Genomic DNA, 18,851 nt, shown 5'->3' on the forward strand with positions numbered 1-18,851 from the left:
TCGACACTGTTTTCGAATATTTTATGTGTCACCCCCCTTGCGCCCTCCCCCCCCCCCGCACCTAAGGGTACATGGGTTGTCTTACCTCCACGCGGTTTGTCAAAAGAAATCCGGAGTGTCACTATTCATCTTAGCGACCCCGAAAAGGATGGATTCGACAGGATTTCATATTTATTTCCCAAAAGGGGGCTGAATGTGGGCTTGGAAAAATTCGGGAGTAACACTATTCATCTCAGTGAATCCAAAAATCATGTTTTGGATTCTATTTTCGTATATTTTTATATGTGAACCCACTCGTCCCCCCGCACCCCCCCGCCCCCAGGGGTACTCAGGGTGTCTTACCACACGCGGTTTGTCTCCTGATACTAAGTCGTAAGTGTACCGAATTTGGTGTAAATCGCTCCAGTGGTTTAGGAGGAGATGTAATACATGCATGCATACATACATACATACATACATACATACATACATACATACAATGACATTTATACAGGGTGAAGCGTAATTCGCGCACTCGGGCGTCGCAGCGCGACTCCTCACATGCCCAGCAATAAAAAAATGTCTCTTAAAAAATTTCGTCCTGCGAATATATCCGGTAGAAAACGGACGTTGAAGAGTAGCAATCTGGCAACACTGTAAGCATATGTAGGGTAACTACCGCTGTCAGCGCGTTTTGGCCGTGCTGTACACTTGGTGCAGTGGGTAGAGTTTTTGGTTGGCATGCAGGAGATCGATGGTTCGATCTTGGGTTGAGGCGCATTTTTTATTTGCTAATTTCCATCTGACATTACCTACTGTAATACAGTAAGACACCGTTTCTGAGGTTACATGTATCCTACATTTACAACATTTTGTAACGCTGAAACAACAAATACCTGGTTAGACTAATAAGAAATAGACAACTGAAACAAATGACCAGTCATAGGACAGAATAACTACACAAACAATATCACGTTCGATATGCTAAAGATGATAGCACAGTACAGTAACACAACGTCTACCTTGTCATTTACATACTAAATGTATAATAATAATGTTATTTGTTTCACGTCCCACGAACTACCTTTTTTAAGGTTTTCGGAGATGCCACCATACTACATGTAATATGCTCGCGCAGATGTAGCACATTAGCACTTATATTGTCCATATTAAATTCACGCCCACGACGTGGAAAGGGCGCCTTTCAAAGCTGACCAATGAAAACGATTGTTCGTCCATTTCTAGGATCGTATTATGTAAGTGCAAATGGTTTCTAGAGGACCCACTGCAATCGCTGTTGACGATTAAGATGCCAGATACCATACCACCTGGACTACATTTACGAAATAAAAAACGTACACCTCAACCCAGGATCGACCACTCGACCTCCTGCAAGCTATCCCAAAACTCTATCCACTGCACCAACTGTTCAGTACGACTAACGTCTGCTGACAGAGGTAGTTACCCTAGATGTGGTTACAGCGTTGCCAGATTGCTACTCTTCAACGTCGTTTTTTTCTGCCGGATATACTGGCAAGATGAAATTTTGTAAGATATATTTTTATTGCTGGCATGTGAGGAGTCGCGCTGCGACGCCCGAGTGCGCGAATTACGCTTCACCCTGTATATATACTAGCTGTAGTACCCGGCGTTGTCCGGGTAGCTTTTGAATGTTTACCTTTAGTATTTGTATTACCAGTTAGTTAAGTGTGAAGTGGATGCTTATTGATTTAATTTTGAGATATTGATTTTACGACATATTATGTAGATTTAGAGTTATATAGATGTATCTGATTTCAAGTTTTAGATTATTTAATTTTCGTGTAAAACCTTGTCCTTGTGGAAGCTAGAATTGACTGGGAAGTATCTGTTTCTTTCCAAAAGAAAAAAGTAATAATTATATGTATTTACCCGTCACACTATGCATAATGATGTACACGATTTCATTGAGACTGTCACAATCAGCCTAATGACCCCAAAAGCAGTATATTCAATACTAAGCTCGGTCACTTTATACAATATACTTTTAAGCCCTACACAGCTTTTGTCTCAATGGAGACCGAACGTGGACTTAAACGGTATCAAGATCGTCACAGTTCGTATAAGAGACACATAAACGATGGCTTTCGACCTTCATATCGATTGTTTCCCATCATTTTTGCACGTCAGCCCCTCTCATTTACCACCTCCAGTGGAGGCTGTGATTCTTCATCTCCATAGTATTCTTCCTAAGATGGTAAGTCATATGTGTCCCAAGTTTCGTTGAGAGCAATTCTGGAACATACCCACATACAGCACATCCATAATATCCCTTATATTTACATTCATTTTCACCCCCTGTCAAGTGATTGCGGCTGAAGTATGACAACCATCCAGAGTGTCACAGATCAACTCTGTTACCTCGTAAAGAAGTATTCGACATTAATATCAGTAAAACGTTTATTTTTATAGTTCACCATTTCCCGTATGTGTGCTAGAGGTGTTTTACCCCAACAGTATTTTTTTCAGATAGTAAGCCATACGTGTACCAATTTTATATGAGGGCTATGCTTATTGAAAAATACATCCGTATTTTTGGTCATTTTGAACGTTTTTTTTTCCACCCCTTCTAATATCCATGCCTATAGGGGCTGAACAACTACAACCGGATTGTAATTATTCATCTCAGCGACCTCGAAATGTATGGCTGTACCTTAATTAAGGCCACGGCCGCTTCCTTCCAATTCCTAGGCCTTTCCTATCCCATCGACGCCGTAAGACATATCTGTGTCGGTACGACGTAAAGCAAATTGGGAAAAAAATTAGAATTGTATGGATTGGACACAATTTTCGATTATTTGTATATATCATTCCCCCATCGTTCCCCCACCCCGAAGGAGGCTAAAATTAGACATTAAAAATTTCTGGCATGCCACTATTCATCTCAGCGACAGCGAAAAGTATGGATTCAATACTACTTTTGATGATTTTTATATCTTACCCCCTCGCCCCCTACCCATAAAGGTAGGTGGGGTGTCTAACTCCAACGTGGTTTGTCTCATGCTACTAAAAATTCGGGGTGCCGCTATTCATCTCAGTGACCCCGAAAAATGTCGATTCGACATTATTTTCGACAATTTTTATTTATCACTACCCCCTCGCCTCCTACCCCAGAGGGGGCTGAACTTGGATTTTGAAAAATTTCGGAGTGCCAATATTCACCTTGACGACCCCGAAAACTATGTATTCGACACCATTTTCGATTAATTTTATATAACACTCCCCCGCCTCCACCCCAAAGGGGGTTGAACTTGGACTTTAAAAATATTCACATTGTCACTATTCATCTCAGCGACCACGAAAAGTATGGATTCGACACTATTTTCGAATAATTTATATATCACCACCTCGCCCCCGCTCCGCAATTGGTACATGGGGCGTCCTACCCCCAAGTGGTTTGTCAAAACAAATCAGGAGTGTAACGTTTCACCTCAGCGACTCCGAAAAGGGTGAATTCGACGCTATTTTCGGTCATTTTGATATATCACTCCACCCTCGCCCCCACTCCAAAGGGGGCTTAATATGTACTTTAAAAATCCGCAATGACACTAACAATCTTGGCGATCCCGAAAAGTATGGATTCGACCTATTTTCGATAATTTTCTTATATCACTCCCCCCTCGTTCCCACCCCAAACGGTGCTGAACTTGGACTTTAAAATCTTCCAGAGTGTCACTATTCACCTCACCGACCACGAAAAGTATGGATTCGACACCTTTTCATATTTTTTATGTCACCCCCTCCCCCACCCCCCGCCACAATGGATACGTGGTGGTGTCTTACACCCACGCGGTTTGTCAAAAGAAATCCGGAGTGTCAATATTCATCTCAGCGACCCCGATAAGGATGGATTCGACCCCATTTTCTGTTATTTTTATTTATCACTCCCCCTCGCCCCCACCCCAAAGGGGGCAGAACTTCGACCTTAAAAAATTCCGGAATGTCGCTATTCATCTCAGTGATCGTAAAAAGTATGGATTCGACACTATTTTCGAATATTTTATATGTCAGCCCCCTTGCGCCCCCCGCCCCTATGGGTACATGGGGTGACTTACCCCCACGCGGTTTATCAAAAGAAATCCCGAGTGTTGCTATTCATCTCAGCGACCCCGAAAAGGATGGATTCGACACTATTTCCTATTACTTTGATATATCTCTCCCTCCTCGCCCCACACCCAAAAGGGGGCTGAATTTGGACTTGGAAAAATTTCGGAGTATCACTATTCATCTCAGCGATTCCGAAAACGATGGATTCGACACTACTTTCGTATATTTTTATATGTGACCCCCTCGCCCCATCACCCCCTCGCCCCACTCCCCTATGGGTACATGGGATGTCTTACCCCCATGCGGTTTGTCAAAAGAAATCCAGAGTGTCACTATTCATTTCAGCGACCCAGAAAAGCATAGATTCAACACTATTTCCTATTACTTTGATGTATCTCTACCCCCCTCGCCCACCACCCAAATGGGGGCTGAATTTGGACTTAGAAAAATTCCGAAGTATCACTATTCATCTCAGCGAATCCGAAAACGATGGATTCGACACAATTTGCGTATATTTTTATATGTGACCCCCTCGTCCCCCCCAGCCCCTATGGGTACATGGGGTGTTTTGCCCCCACGCGGTTTGTCAAAAGAAATCTGGAGTGTCACTATTCATCTCAGCGACCCCGAAAAGGATGGATTCGACACTATTTCCTATTACTTTGATATATCATTCCCCCCTCACCCCCTACCCAAAAGGCGACTGAATTTGGACGTGGAAATTTTCCGGAGGACCACTATTCATCTCAGCGAATCCGAAAACGATGGATTCGACACTATTTTCATAGATGTTGACATGTGACCCCCTCGCTCCCCGCCCCTAAGGGTACATGGGGTGTCTTGCCCCTCGCGGTTTGGACTTAAAAATATTCCGGAGTGTCAGCATTCTTCTCAGCGACCACGAAAAGTATGGATTGGACACTATATTCGAATATTTTAAAATGTCACCCCCTCGCCCCCCCCCCACGACTCTAAGGGTACTTCGGGTGTCTTACCTCAAAGCGGTTTGTCAAAAAAATCCGGAGTGTTACTGTTCATCTCAGCGACCCCGAAAAGGATGGATTCGACACTATTTTCGACTATTTTGATATCTCAATCCCCTTTGCCCCCCACCCCAAAGGGGGCTGAATTTGGCCTTTAAAAAATTCCGGAGTGTCAGTATTCATCTCTGCGACCCCGAAAAGTATGGATTGGACACTATATTAGAATATTTTAAAAGTCACCCCTCGCCCCCCTCCCGACTCTAAGGGTACTTCGGGTGTCTTACCCCAAAGCGGTTTGTCAAAAGAAATCCGGAGTGTCACTATTCATCTCAGCGACCCCGAAAAGGACCGATTCGACACAATTTTCGATTATTTTTATATATCACTCCCCCACGCCCCCACCCCAAAGGGGGCTGAATTTAGACTTTGAAAAATTCCGGAGTGTCACTATTCATCCCAGCGACCCCGAAAAGTATGGATTCGACAACATTTTCAAATATTTTTAAATGTGACCCCCCTCGCCCCCCGCTCCTAAGGGTACTTCAGGTGTCTTACCCCAACGCTGTTTGTAAAAAAAATCCGGAGTGTCACTATTCATCTCAGAGACCTCGAAAAGGGTGGATTCGACACTATTTTCGATTATTTTGATATATCACTCCCCCTCGCCCCCACCCAAGGGGGGATGAATTTGGACTTTGAAATATTCCGGAGTGTCACTATTCATCCCAGCGACCCCTAAAAGTATGGATTCGACACCATTTTCGAATATTTTTAAATGTGACACCCTCGCGCCCCTCCGCCCCTAAGGGTACTTGGGGTGTCTTACCCCCACGCGGTTTGTCTCCTGATACTAAGTCGTAAGTGTACCAAGTTTGGAGTAAATCGCTCCAGTGGTTTAGGAGGAGATGTAATACATACATACAATGGCATATATATATATATATATAGTAGTTCATCTCCACCTCAGAGAAATGTTCCACACTATTTCCAAAATGAGTTTCATTTTTCATGATCTAGATGACCTTCTACAAGGCGCTGGTGCGGGTGTACCTCCGGTACAGTAACCACGGCATGGATCTGTTGTGTTCTACCTCGCCAGTGGGTGCGAGATGTGTCGCACATGTAGATTTGACTCTGTTTTACGACCTGATGCTCTTCCCGGCGTCAAGCCTACGTGATGGGATGTAATCTCTATTGCGTGTTGATAGTGTTGCGTAAATATAAAGAGAAATATTCTGGGACAAACACAAATTCCCAATCCCCGAGCGTGAACCAAGACCAATTACAATATTATCAGACCTGAATGCATACAGTGGCGGCTCGTGATCAATTCCACCAGTGGGGCCCGATATAGACTTTTCGGCTATGGAAATGGGATTGCGGCAGGTATTTTTGAAACATGGGTATCTACACCGTACCACAAAAACTCCAAAGGAGAGTACGTATATCAAAATATATCGGCCTAAATATATACACTAAGTAGTTAATAATGAAGGAATAGTATTTATTTCACCAAATGGCACATTACTTATACAGCGGTTGAGCACGCCTGTTCTTCTGAACAATGACTCTGTTGTTAAAGTTGGGCATCCACCAGATTCCTCCTTATGAACTGAACAAGCAGTGAGTGAATTCAGTCTGTTTTGACCAATATTATTCAAAGATAATCATTGACTCTTTTTAATGTGCTGTAACTTCGCTCTTCTTTCGCTGTTGAAACTGGCGTAGTTAGTTCAATTTGTAGAGTTTTGTGTACCTCAGAGAACGATTCTTCGGAGGAATGCGTCATGAAGAATGTGAACAAAACACAAGCAGAAGGAATATCCTTAAAGTATCATTCCGATAAATCACTGAAAGTTCACTTCTCAGTTTATCTTCGTAGATAAATGGATTGCAACTTAATGAGAAAGTATTGGCTAAATTCGCTGGGAAAGTTTCTCTGACCGTAGCAAACTTTTCGGAACAAAATTTCGAAACTACTTAATATATGAGACTCTTGGAATTTGTCTTATTTGGTTGATCACTATATCCAACACTTCGTTGGCATCTACAATCAGATTTAAACTAGAACTCGATTTAGAGCTTTTTGTTGCTGTGGTACAACATTCATCATCATCTTCTTCCTGATACCATTCATTATTCTCTCTTATTCCAGAAACAGCTGATTCAAAACGTTCTAATGCATTGAATATAGTAACTGCATTGGCACTCTGCGTCGGAATTATGTTATACAAATTATCAATATGTTTCATCGTCTCATAGAAGAATTCCAGAAGAAAGCAAAAATTCTGAATTGTTAATTAATTTTTAGCTGGGCTGAGTGGCTCAGACGGTTGAGGCGCTGGCCTTCTGACCCCAACTTGGCAGGTTCGATTCTGGCTCAGTCCGGTGATATTTGAAGGTGCTCAAATATGTCAGCCTCGTGTCGGTAGATTTACTGGCACGTAAAAGAACTCCTGTGGGACAAAATTCCGGCACCTCGGCGTCTCCGAAAACCGTAAAAGTAGTTAGTGGGACGTTAAGCAAGTAGCATTATTATATTATAAGTAATTTTTAAAACCAAAATACTCCCTTATTGTTACATCATCCTAACCATCTTCGATCTCAATCTTCTCAAAACATTCCAATAAATGTGATTTCTTTTAAGCCCATACGGCATATAGTTGAATTGAAATAGTCCAACAGGGGTGATTAGGGCTAAGTTTTCTTTATCTTCATCTACTAAGCATACCTGGCAGAAGGCTTGTCACATGTCTAATTTAAGGAACACTGTTTTACCTTGAAGAAAGTGTGAGGTATAGTACACTCTTTGAGACTGCGATAGTTACCACACACACACACACACACACACACACACACACACACACACACACACACACACACACACACACACACACACCATGTTAACCCTTCAAGGCCCAAATACAATGTACGAAATAGATCTATGTATTTCATTTTAGATTACATTTCTTGCCGACCGGCCGTTTATAATTTAATTTCGTTTATTTAAAGTGTTCTGTTCAACGTGATGGTACGATTTTATTTCCTTTAATTTATTTCTTGCCGACCGGCGGTTTTAAAAATAATTCCGTTATTTTACCCTTGGTGTTCAACTTGAATTTAATTGGAGTTTTTCTGTGGATTTAGTGAGGTCAGGTTACTTTGATTTCATCTAATTTGATGTTATTTTAAAGACCATTTTATTCCCATTCGATTTAAAACTGATTTTATTTTGTTCAGTTAACCTATTATTTTATCTTGGTAAAACAAAACTGCGAGGATGACCTGTAATTTGATCTGTCAACTTCTCTTTGAGTTTATGAATTATATTTTTCTTAAAAAAGGAAAGATTTGTCTTGTTTTCTGCTCTATAACTATTTCACACACTGACAGTTGGTAACTTGATCCACCGGTTTGTCCTTGTTTTCTGCCACCTGGAGGTAAGTTTACTCTGTTTCTATGTTCTTTTCATATTGTTCTGGGTGTGTAGTGTATGTGACGCTTCCTGTTTGTTTCTCTTGCACTGTACCTTTTATCCTGAGTGGTGCAGTTTTACTGCCGATCAGCTAGGTTGGTATGTGTTACCTAGCTGGTGGGGCAGTACAATACAATCTGTACCTCAAATGTCCATAAAGAATGACCGAAACATGCCTGTTCTTGTAAGTAAACCTGACATGAATTTGTAACCCCCTCCGGAGGTTGAATAAGGTTTTGAATGGGAGGAAGAAACAAAGACTTATACTTTGCACAGTTCAGCACTGACAATACAGATCATGAAGTTTATACAGTTTAGTCCAGATTATTTTCAGACGTTTACAGAAGAGACTGAAAATAATGTAGTTTACATTAACTTTGTATTTACCTTGATAGTTTAGTAATAGAGAAGGGACGTTCCGCATTTGTACACAATGAAAGTGACGTTCTTGTATTTGCCTGGGATGTTTCGCAATGCAGTCAAAACTACGGTAATTGTTGTCTCAGTAACTGAGTGGAAGATCTGAGAACAATAGGTCGAAGATTTATTTGGCACCAATCCCAGGTTAATGGGTCGAATAGTTCATGAGAAAGGGGACGTATACTTTGGCGTGTTTCGTCGTCCGTTACTTTGCTGCGCACCATGCCCCCCAATTTCTTTTGTTAATACGCCCATTCTCGCTTCGCTGATTTATTAAACCTGTATTACTTCCCTTTCATTCAAACTACACCGTGCCATCCTTCTGCTCCACGCAATGTCATTTCAAATTGACAGCGGGTCAATTAATAATGATAATCAGCTCATATTGGTGGTATTGACTTTGTAATTGATTGTGTAGTTATCTCTACATCCTTTTTCTCAACTAATAAGGTGTCAGAGGAGATTTCAAGGCACTGAAAGAATTACGGTATATGAATTCACCAGATGATGTCAACATTCATATCACTGAAGAGATTGCGATTTCTACTATCAATCTACGTGAGGAAACATCCCGTAATGAAACGTACATCTGCTAGATTCGACTTCGTGCTCTCAAGCGGACAGGGATCAGACTATTTCAAACACTTCAGAGAGAAAGACAGAAAAACTGATTTGGGATTATTCATACATACAAGCAAGGTAGAGATCCTTACCATCAAAGGTATACCACTTCCATCTCTACAACATTTAATACTTTAAGAGCAACAACAAAATGATGTTGGGCCTGCAGGTGTCTATACCTCGTATGGAGGTCGGCAGCGTGTCTATAAAAGGAGTCGTATATGATATATGGATGTCGGCGTCAGAGGGTTAATGTGGGGCTGTTGTCATTTGCCTCAATGAGGGAGATTAAGATACAGTAATTAAGGTACAGGACTGCAGGAAGTATGACTTACCTTTAGTTCTATTTCATGTAATGAATTGATTATAGTTTTCACTTAATTTAATCTAACTATTAAATATCACCTTTCCTGAAGTATCACGAATTTAATTAAAATAAGGAAATAGGTATAAATAAATTTACAGTATATTTTTGTGACGTACATGGTCAGTTTCTAGAACTCAACTCAATAAACTCGTATAAAATATATAATAATTCATTATGTTTATTAACTTACTCTTGTCACCTCCTCGTCTGTAAACTCACTGCCACAACCAAGACAAATAACGAAACTATGTAATGTTTATGTTACATATATCACTCAAATATTCTCCTTGTCTATATCGTACTATTGTTATGTATTATTTACTTCGAATCATAGTTAGTATTTTCAGGGAACATAAAATACGCGAACTTTTTTTAAAAATCAAAATAAATTTTGCTTTTATACTATCCCCCAGTCTTTCGTGAATCCAGCCATATAAATTAAGTACATATTATTAATGTTTTACGACCTTTTACAGCCCTAATCTGAAATATATGCAGAACTCTGCCACGCCCCTTTACATGTCAAATGTATTTAAACTTCATAATATTTCCTGAACATGTCACTTTGGGGCATTAAAGGTAATTTCTATGCAAAAATAGTAAATTTAACTTTCAGAAGTTGGCTAACCTGCACGATGTTCATCTTTCTCCACAACAGTAATAAATAAACAATAGTGTTGATCACAATAGCTTTTCTAAAATATAAGTAGCAAATATTTCCATAGATAGACAAGGAAATTTGGTGCTGGAAGGCGCAAGTTTTACGGAAATAGATTTACATTTAAGGAGCAAGAAACACAAATCAATACCAGTAATGGTTCTGGTGAGAGTGAGGTTAAGGTGCAATCAAGTGCTTCAAAAAAGAAACTGAAATATTTGGACGACTCATACAGCAGTAACTTTAGTGAAGAAAAGATTCCAAACATAAATCCTGGGTCTGTGCTAATTGAACTGAGTGTTGTGAGCAGTTTACTGAACAAATGTTTAAAGTGTAAATATTGTGAATGTGAAAGTAGTATTGAACTGCTTGAGATACAAATAGTAGAAAGAGTTTAGCCTCAAAACTTATCATTATGTGCAGTGTCTGTGGTCATGGTCTCAGGGGTAAATAACAAGAGGCTTTATAATATGAACACAAGAGTAGCTTGTGGTATGCGGTGTATTAGCAAAGGGTATAAAGCAACACAAACTTTCTGTGCAGTTATGGATCTTCCTCTACCTCCTCACTGCTATTGACATAATAGTTGCCGAGGCAGAGAGAATGTTCAAGGTGACTTCCAAGGAGGCAAGAACCAGAAAAAAGGAATATAAGGATTAAGAAAGAGGACGAAGATCTTCTGAACCAAGATGATTATGGGGCTGGAATGCAGTAAATAGATCAGGTTACGCCACAACTTTCATTAAAATCTAAGTTAAACTTTAAGTCCAATTTCCCGAAAGTTTAGTTTTCTGACATATTTAATTTAATAGACCAAAAACTACTCAAGCTAGAAGGCTGAAACTTCGTACATAGAATCAGTACGATAATGGAAGAAAAGTAGACTACTATCTCGGACCTATCTTAAAAAATTAGGACTTGACTTCAGCTACACCCAACAAAAAATTGCTGTATACTTATATACCAAGTTTTAATTAATGCTGCTAATTCATTTCTTTCTCTGTGTTCTCCGTAGTAGTCTACTTTATGTACACACACATTCTCTGTATACAGTTGAAAATGGTGGATTTTATTGATAACTTTCAGAGATAAAGGTACTTAAAAACCTGTCTACACTCTCAAAAATTAAATTACATCCAAAGGATAAAGTAGGCTAATTATTAAAATACTTCACTAACTAATTTTTATTTGTTGTTTTATGGTTCTAAAAGGTTAATTCCACTCGTACAGTGAATTTAGGGTGTATATGAAGCATACTACTGGTGATATATTGTGTGTGATTTGTAGTTAAAATTATGGTCCTTCACAGACATGTACCCTTAAGTTCAGGTTTATATGCAAACACTCTCCCTTAAGCATGACAGGTACCAGTGTGCATCCTTCATAATGATAATTGTAGAGAATTTAATAAGAAATTAGGCTTGTTGTCAAGTGAAGAGAGTTTCCCCAATACCTGGAAATAGTTGCCATATACAAGACAGCTTACATGGGAAAACAGAGGGAGCACTTTGGATCACAGATATCCATGAGCAATTGTCTCTACATGTCTCATATTCTCCCGTATGAATCACATGATTTCATTGGTACAAACTGAAGCTTACAAGGCTCAGCCTTCCCTGGCATGGAGTAGCCGGTCGGAGTGCAATCGCTGTTGCTGTATGAAGATTAACAGCAACACTGAGAAGCATAATAATTAGCAAAATGGAGTTGAGATCCTGGTTATGGGAGCTTCCCATTAAAGACATGTAGAGAATTGTAAAAACGCCCGTAAGTTTTCGTTGGATAAAGGGCCGATGTCTCCTTCGCTTATTCCGTTTCCTCATATGCTTGCGTAGGCTGTGCGCAATGTGTTATATTTGAAGCACTGGCACGAACTGGTATGCACTTTGCTGTGCAAGTCTGTCAAAAGTGTGGCCTAATGCGTCATGCATTGATCATAAGATTCCTGTAGATCGTCGAACATATTTGTAAATACTGGTTGCAGCAGAGTGTTTTCTCTTGTCATTCATGTTCATTCATGTTCATTTCTAGATAGAGTCGTCTTGACTGGAAAACAAACTCTTTCAGTATGTCCATATGTGGCCATCTACAGGTGTGACATCCGGAGAACTGAACAATCTCCAAAGGACCGTTGTGAAGTGAACATGTGCTGTACCAGGGCACGTAGATATGTGTTCTGGTTGTTATGCGTTAGGTTAGGTATCAAATGTTTAATAGACTGTGGTAAGTTGACTTGTAACTCAAGCGAGTTGGCTATAATGATAATAATACTCACGAACGTCAATACAGAAACTAATGTCCAACCGACAAAGAGCAATGATAAGAGGAATTAACTAGATTCGTGGAAGCATTTCGGCAACCAGAGATTTTCGCAGGAAAGTACATTATTGACAAAAGATTGTAGAAAAATATTTCAAACAACTCAACGTATAACACGTATTAATGCTAAGAATTAAGTACACAATTCAGAGGACCAAGTTCAGAGAGCAACACGGAATAACATTCATAAAACGAATCACTGACCAAGACGCAGTGTACCAGCCGCATATTACTTGAATGGTCGCAAAGATAACAACAGTGAAAGTTACCTTAAGAAAATAATCCTGACACCAAATCTCAGATAAACAATAACAAGACGTGGCTAACATTAAAAAGGAAGAAGCCCCATCATTGGAAAAAGGAAAAGGGGAACTCGGGGAAGGTACATGAATCGAAGCAACCGTCCCGCGTAGTTGAAAATGGCATAAGTAAAGAAAAATATTTCACATGGCCACACGCGGTTACGTAACCAAAATAATGCAAAGGACCGTTAACCACCTGTAATCACTGTGCTTCTCTGGGAACTTCATAAATTTCGAGATAGCTTAATAAACACTCGTAGATGATTGGCTAACGGAGCTGATGAAATGAAGGACTTAATGCTCACAACAAAATATAAATGTCAAGCCTTTTCTCACCCATGCCGTGCTGAACAAGAGTCCAGGTAGCAAAGATGTTAAGTCAAATTAAATACGCCGAAAGCAGAACCACACCGCTGTCAGAATTGAACTGATTTGTAGAAGCGGAGGGCTGATCTGTTATAGGGCGAGTGTAGAAAGTTCAAAAACACATTTATCATAAGATAATTCCAGACGGCTGATGTTGTAGTGACATAGAGGTTCCCAGGTTGAAGAAGTGAGGAGAGTAAGCGAAGGTAGCAGCTGTACGGCGAGGCAGTATAAAGTCAGTAGTGTAGTAGCAAGCTGCAATGCAGGCGGCGAAGTAAAGGTAATTTGTGAAATCTTGAGAGTATTTTGGGGAATTGTACTCTGTGATCACATTTCATGTTATAATGCCAAGTTTTGAAGTTTATAACTTGTTCGTAATTTCAGTGTTGTTTATTTTATCTCAAAATCTACTTGTTAATTCTTTTCTCCTGAAGTTGTTTTTTCCACGTGTTTGAATACACCAGGTATTCAGAGAGAAGCGATAAGCTGTGACACGTAACCAAGCTGTGTATCGGCCATCTTTTCCTGCAGCTAGCGGGGTCTGGCGTCATTTCATCCCTGCGCATCTTGGAAGGAGGAATATTCGGAATAAGGACAGGCTTGATACAAACAAAAACTACTGTCAAAGACTCGGGAAGTGTGTCTTATAAATACTTATAAATTTCCAACTGTCACGTATTTTGCGTTCAGTCTGCAACCCTCTGTGGTTCATTTAGTTTCATACCTTTAATTCTTAACTCGTTAAGAACTGAGTCTTACCAACGTCGTATTGGTCCTCCCTGTACTTCTCTTACACTCTATTTCAATGTACATTATTCTTCGCCACTCGCCAAACATGACCCCACCACGAAAGCCACACTAAATCAGCAGCTGTACTGTACGAATTGGGATTGAACTACCCTCATTCCGAATATCCTCCTGCCATTGTTTCCACCTTATTGTACCAGCAGTCACTCTCACTACTTTCAGGTCTGTTACTTATATATCATAAATAATGTACCCCCACATCCACCCAGCTTTCACTCCCATGCAGCAAAGTTGATGTGAAAACAGACCGATGAAAAGATAGTGTGGTCTGGGAATTATTTCTCACAGAATGCCGTTGATCAAACTCTGAGCTCACTGCAGTGGCTTTTCACAGGGAGGGCTAAAACTCAGAATGTTCTTCAGGTGGCCACACCTATTTTGTAGCAACTTGTATCCCGAACTCAGGACCACTTATCTGTTGAAGTACGTGACTACAGTAACCTACACCATGAACTATTGATATTGAACTTATAATATGGTAATAAGTTTAAGACTTAGCGGGGTAACCGCAAGGACTCTGTAGAATATAGGCCTAATTGTCACAAATCCACAATTCAGTACAAGTGTTTGCTACCACATTGAAGCACATTGCCTGCGATATATTTCCAGCCGAAAGTAGGAGTTTTTATACCAGGGTTTAGCTCGTCCCTTGGATACAATACTACAGCTGTAGAAGGGATTTCTGGAGATTATGATACTAGACACGCGTTACGTCCTCTGACACCTTCAGACATTAGGATGCCGTTATCATGTGGAATACTGTCGAAAGAGGCTCCTAAAAGAGGTGCCTGACTTGAAAGTGCATGGGTTAGCGAACTGGGTGCTTTAGCTGAGTATAGCCATGATGTATTTTGAGTTGTTGTCTATCTAACCCCCTTGGCCAACTCTTGTAGGACATTTTATTCTGATGTGGTGGGGTTCTAAAAGAGTAAAGCTACTCCAGGGGCACCCTTGCCGTAAGTAAGAGCCGAGCAACCTATGCTGTTGTTGTGTCTGCATTGGTGAACTAGGGGTATTTAGTTGAGTCTAGACATGTTGTGTGCTAAGCTGTCGTCTATCTAACCTCCTTGGCTAACTCTTGTAGGGGGCACTTCAACCCTAGGTGAGCAGAGTAAATGCCACTCCTAAGGATTCGAACGTGGAGTTCACATAAACTCAAAAACTAAAAGAGCTTAAGTGCATTTCAAATATCCTCACCGTGCTTGAAATATGTGTACGATGAAGATGTACTGACTACAGTAAATGTGGAGACGTGTACATTTCAGCAGAAAAGAAAAGAATGACTTTGCGAGCTAAGTTGTATTTTTCCTATCTGGCGTTGTAAAGGAATGCGACAGTGTGTTATGACCCAAGACACCTGACTTGAGAGAACTTGGAGTCTTCAGCTACAGGTCAAAGCTTGTTCGCGGTGACGTCAATACAGCTCTTGCTTCTATGATGACGTCACTCCACACAGATACTCATTTTTATGAGGTGAGATGGAGGGGTAGAATTGCATCAATGGTGTACTGCCAGTCGTAAGGGTGACTAATAGGGAGGGCTAACTCAGGGGAGAGCTCTGCTAGGACACAGGGGTAAATAGACATACACAGAACCTTATAGAGGCAATTCCCTAAACCCTTCTTCTTCTCCTTCTTCTTCTTTATCTATTTACCCTCCAGGGTCGGTTTTCCATTGGACTTACCGAGGGATTATACCTCTACCGCCTCAAGGGCAGTGTCCTGGAGCTACAGACTCTGGGGGTCGGGGAATACAACTGAGGAGGATGACCAGTACATCAGCCCGCCTCACCCACGCGTTAACATCCCAAGACCTAATTGCTGACGTGATTATGGTCAAAAGTGCTAGGTTAACCCATGCGTTTGACGCCAGGCTTAACTTTACAATGGCGTTACAGTTTCAAGTTTGAGATTCGACTTTGATGCTGAGATTTGTGGAAGCTCATGGCTACACATAGGACTAGGGATATGGTGTAATATAAATGTTTTATTCATACGGGGCGTAATATTGGGAAGCATCTTGGAAATTCTAGAAACGGTGAACCTAGGATGCACATATCAGCAAAAAAAATAACTGTTCGTGCAATTTGACTAGTTTAGATGTATTTGTTGACGCATGGAATACAAAGTTCATTTTTTCTACAAGTTCGTAACTTAGGTACAATCACGCAGGAAGACCTAAACTAGATTTATACTGAATACCCAATATAATAGGTAAAAATTAATGTAGTGCCGGAATTTAGCTCTGCAGGATTTCGCGTATTATCAGAATTCCAGAATATGGAATGAAATCCCTACCTACACTACACATTCGATGCTCCTGAGGGCCTAAATTCGCGTTGACCACGCCAACCTCCTAGGACTTGACACGGTACCAGGGAGATGGTGTAAGTCTTAATACACAATGTGCATTATTCATTGAGACTTAACGCTGAAAAGCGACATAAGGTCTTGGGGAGTGGAGCGACCGCGCAAGGTATCAGCCAAAGACAGACAAGAGCTACGAAAGGCGTGGAAATTAAAGACTCCTTAGCCCTCGTAAACGTAATAGCGTGGGGCCGGAAAAGAACAAGAGTTAACCGAGGAAGGTCGGATAGGATAGATAAAAGTGAGTGGCCTAACACAAGTAAGTAGAAGCACGCGCATACATGGACTCTTATGACAATAACCCGGTGGAGGCTGTGCTAGGGCTTTTTTCACGTATTACCCCAATTCGAGGTTCTATCCTTCTAACCGGATGCCCTTCCTAACTTGCGACTCTCGGTGGAGTGATGTAACATAGGCAGGAGGGTGATGGAATACTGTTTCAAGAAACGACAAAAAAGGGGTGTGATGAGTTTTTAGCTCCCGACCGTGGTATTAGCGGCTAGAGTACCTCAAGCTGAGTCTGGCATTAATTATAGTTGTTTACATTTCTTTGAATAAGTAATCGAGGATTGATATTACTTTGAAAGGATGAACTATTCCGTAGACAAACTGAGCTGCCAAAAAACCTAACACAGAATAATATAATATTTAATTTAAAATATTAAATGTAAAACTAAAATAAAAAGTGAAGAATATAAATTTCTCTCACAGTAAAGAAATCTCCAAAAATTCACATCATAGATAATTGACAGGTCGTAACAATCCTAGAAGTAAACATTCAACCGTCAACATTGAGAAATACAGGTAGTTCAATATAAAACGTGTGGCAGGTGAGGGCTCTACATTGCAAATAAATTCAATGTTTAAATCATCCTTTTAGCGTGCAATTTATTCTTTCTTTCTTTGTTGGCAATCTGACTACAGTGCCACTCATCTGACGAAGTAAGTTTCTAGAACATTATAACAAGGTTTGCCATATCTGCCGCACTTCGTAACTTAATCAATTTCCTTTCAGGTAATTCTCATGGTGGCCAGTTTCATTAACATGATCCCATGTAAACCGGCTCTAAGGAGGACTTTCTGTTAATTTGTGATGTTATTGTGTGTTTCAGACGCGGTGCGACTGTGTGCGGCACTCCATGGGTCGCGGAACATGTGGACATTAGGGAATTGCAGCTGGAAGATGACACCAGAGTGGTGGAAGGATTGGGGAGAACCCCTAAGGAGACAGAGAACAGCACGAGTTCATGGGAAGATGTGCTGAAAAAGAGGGAGATGGTGATAGAACAGAGGGAGGAGGCATTTGAGAAGAAAGCAAAGGATGTGGAGAAAGCACGTAAGGAGAGAGGAGTTGGGGAGAGCATGTAAGAAGAGAGAGGAGGAAAAGGAAAGAGCATGTAAGGACAGAGAGAAGGTTGTTGAGAAGAGAGAGCTGGCTTGCGAGATGAGAGAGAAACCTCCTCTCCAGAGAGAGAGGATTGGCGGAAAAGAGAGGAAGGTCCACGGTGGCGGGAACTGCTCGTCCAGTACGAACCAGGTCACGAAATCCTTCAGCAAATTCTGTATTGGTCCGCTGATCAGGGATATATCAATGTGGTGAATTTCCTTCTTGCAAGAAATCCCTGTGTGGACTGGAAACGTACCGATTTGAACCATGCTGAAGAAGGGGACAGCTGCATGTTGTGGAGGCACTGGTAGGAAAGTAGAAAATCGAGGTCGAGAGGACTGTCCTTTGGAAGGAGTGTCATTGATGTGAACATTGGTACCCACAGACAAGGAGTGCCTGCACTTTCCTTGTCAGCCGTACAGGGCCACGTGGATGTGGTGATGTACCTGGTGGAGGAGGGAGGTGTTACTGGGGAGTTGCTGGGTACTACTCTTGTACAAGCTGCTCAGTGGGGTCACCTCGATATAGTGAGGTACCTCACCACACAAGACCCCACTAGTTTCAATGCAAAGACTAATAGTTGCACAGCTCTAACCCTTGCCAAACGGAGGGGGGAAGGCACCATGATGTGGTACACTTCCTAGAGCAGTGCTCATTGAATAAGTAAGTTACTTGGACACACAACAGTAATCTAGTGTGTCTCCCTCTATCCGTA

The 18,851-nt window shown here is 41.0% G+C and overlaps 1 protein-coding gene across 1 annotated transcript in view; it reads left to right on the forward strand.

Annotated features, from left to right (window-relative positions):
• Positions 1-18,390, forward strand: part of LOC137503322 (uncharacterized) — a 93,299-nt gene extending 74,909 nt beyond the window's left edge. The window contains exon 4 of the mRNA XM_068230873.1: positions 17,862-18,390. Coding sequence (XP_068086974.1) covers positions 17,862-18,117 — 256 coding nt within the window. The 3' untranslated portion in view covers positions 18,118-18,390. The remainder of the gene's footprint in view (positions 1-17,861) is intronic.
• Positions 18,391-18,851: the final 461 nt, after the last annotated feature.

This window comes from Anabrus simplex, chromosome X, assembly GCF_040414725.1.
Source record: "Anabrus simplex isolate iqAnaSimp1 chromosome X, ASM4041472v1, whole genome shotgun sequence".
In the NCBI taxonomy this organism is placed as follows: domain Eukaryota; kingdom Metazoa; phylum Arthropoda; class Insecta; order Orthoptera; family Tettigoniidae; genus Anabrus; species Anabrus simplex.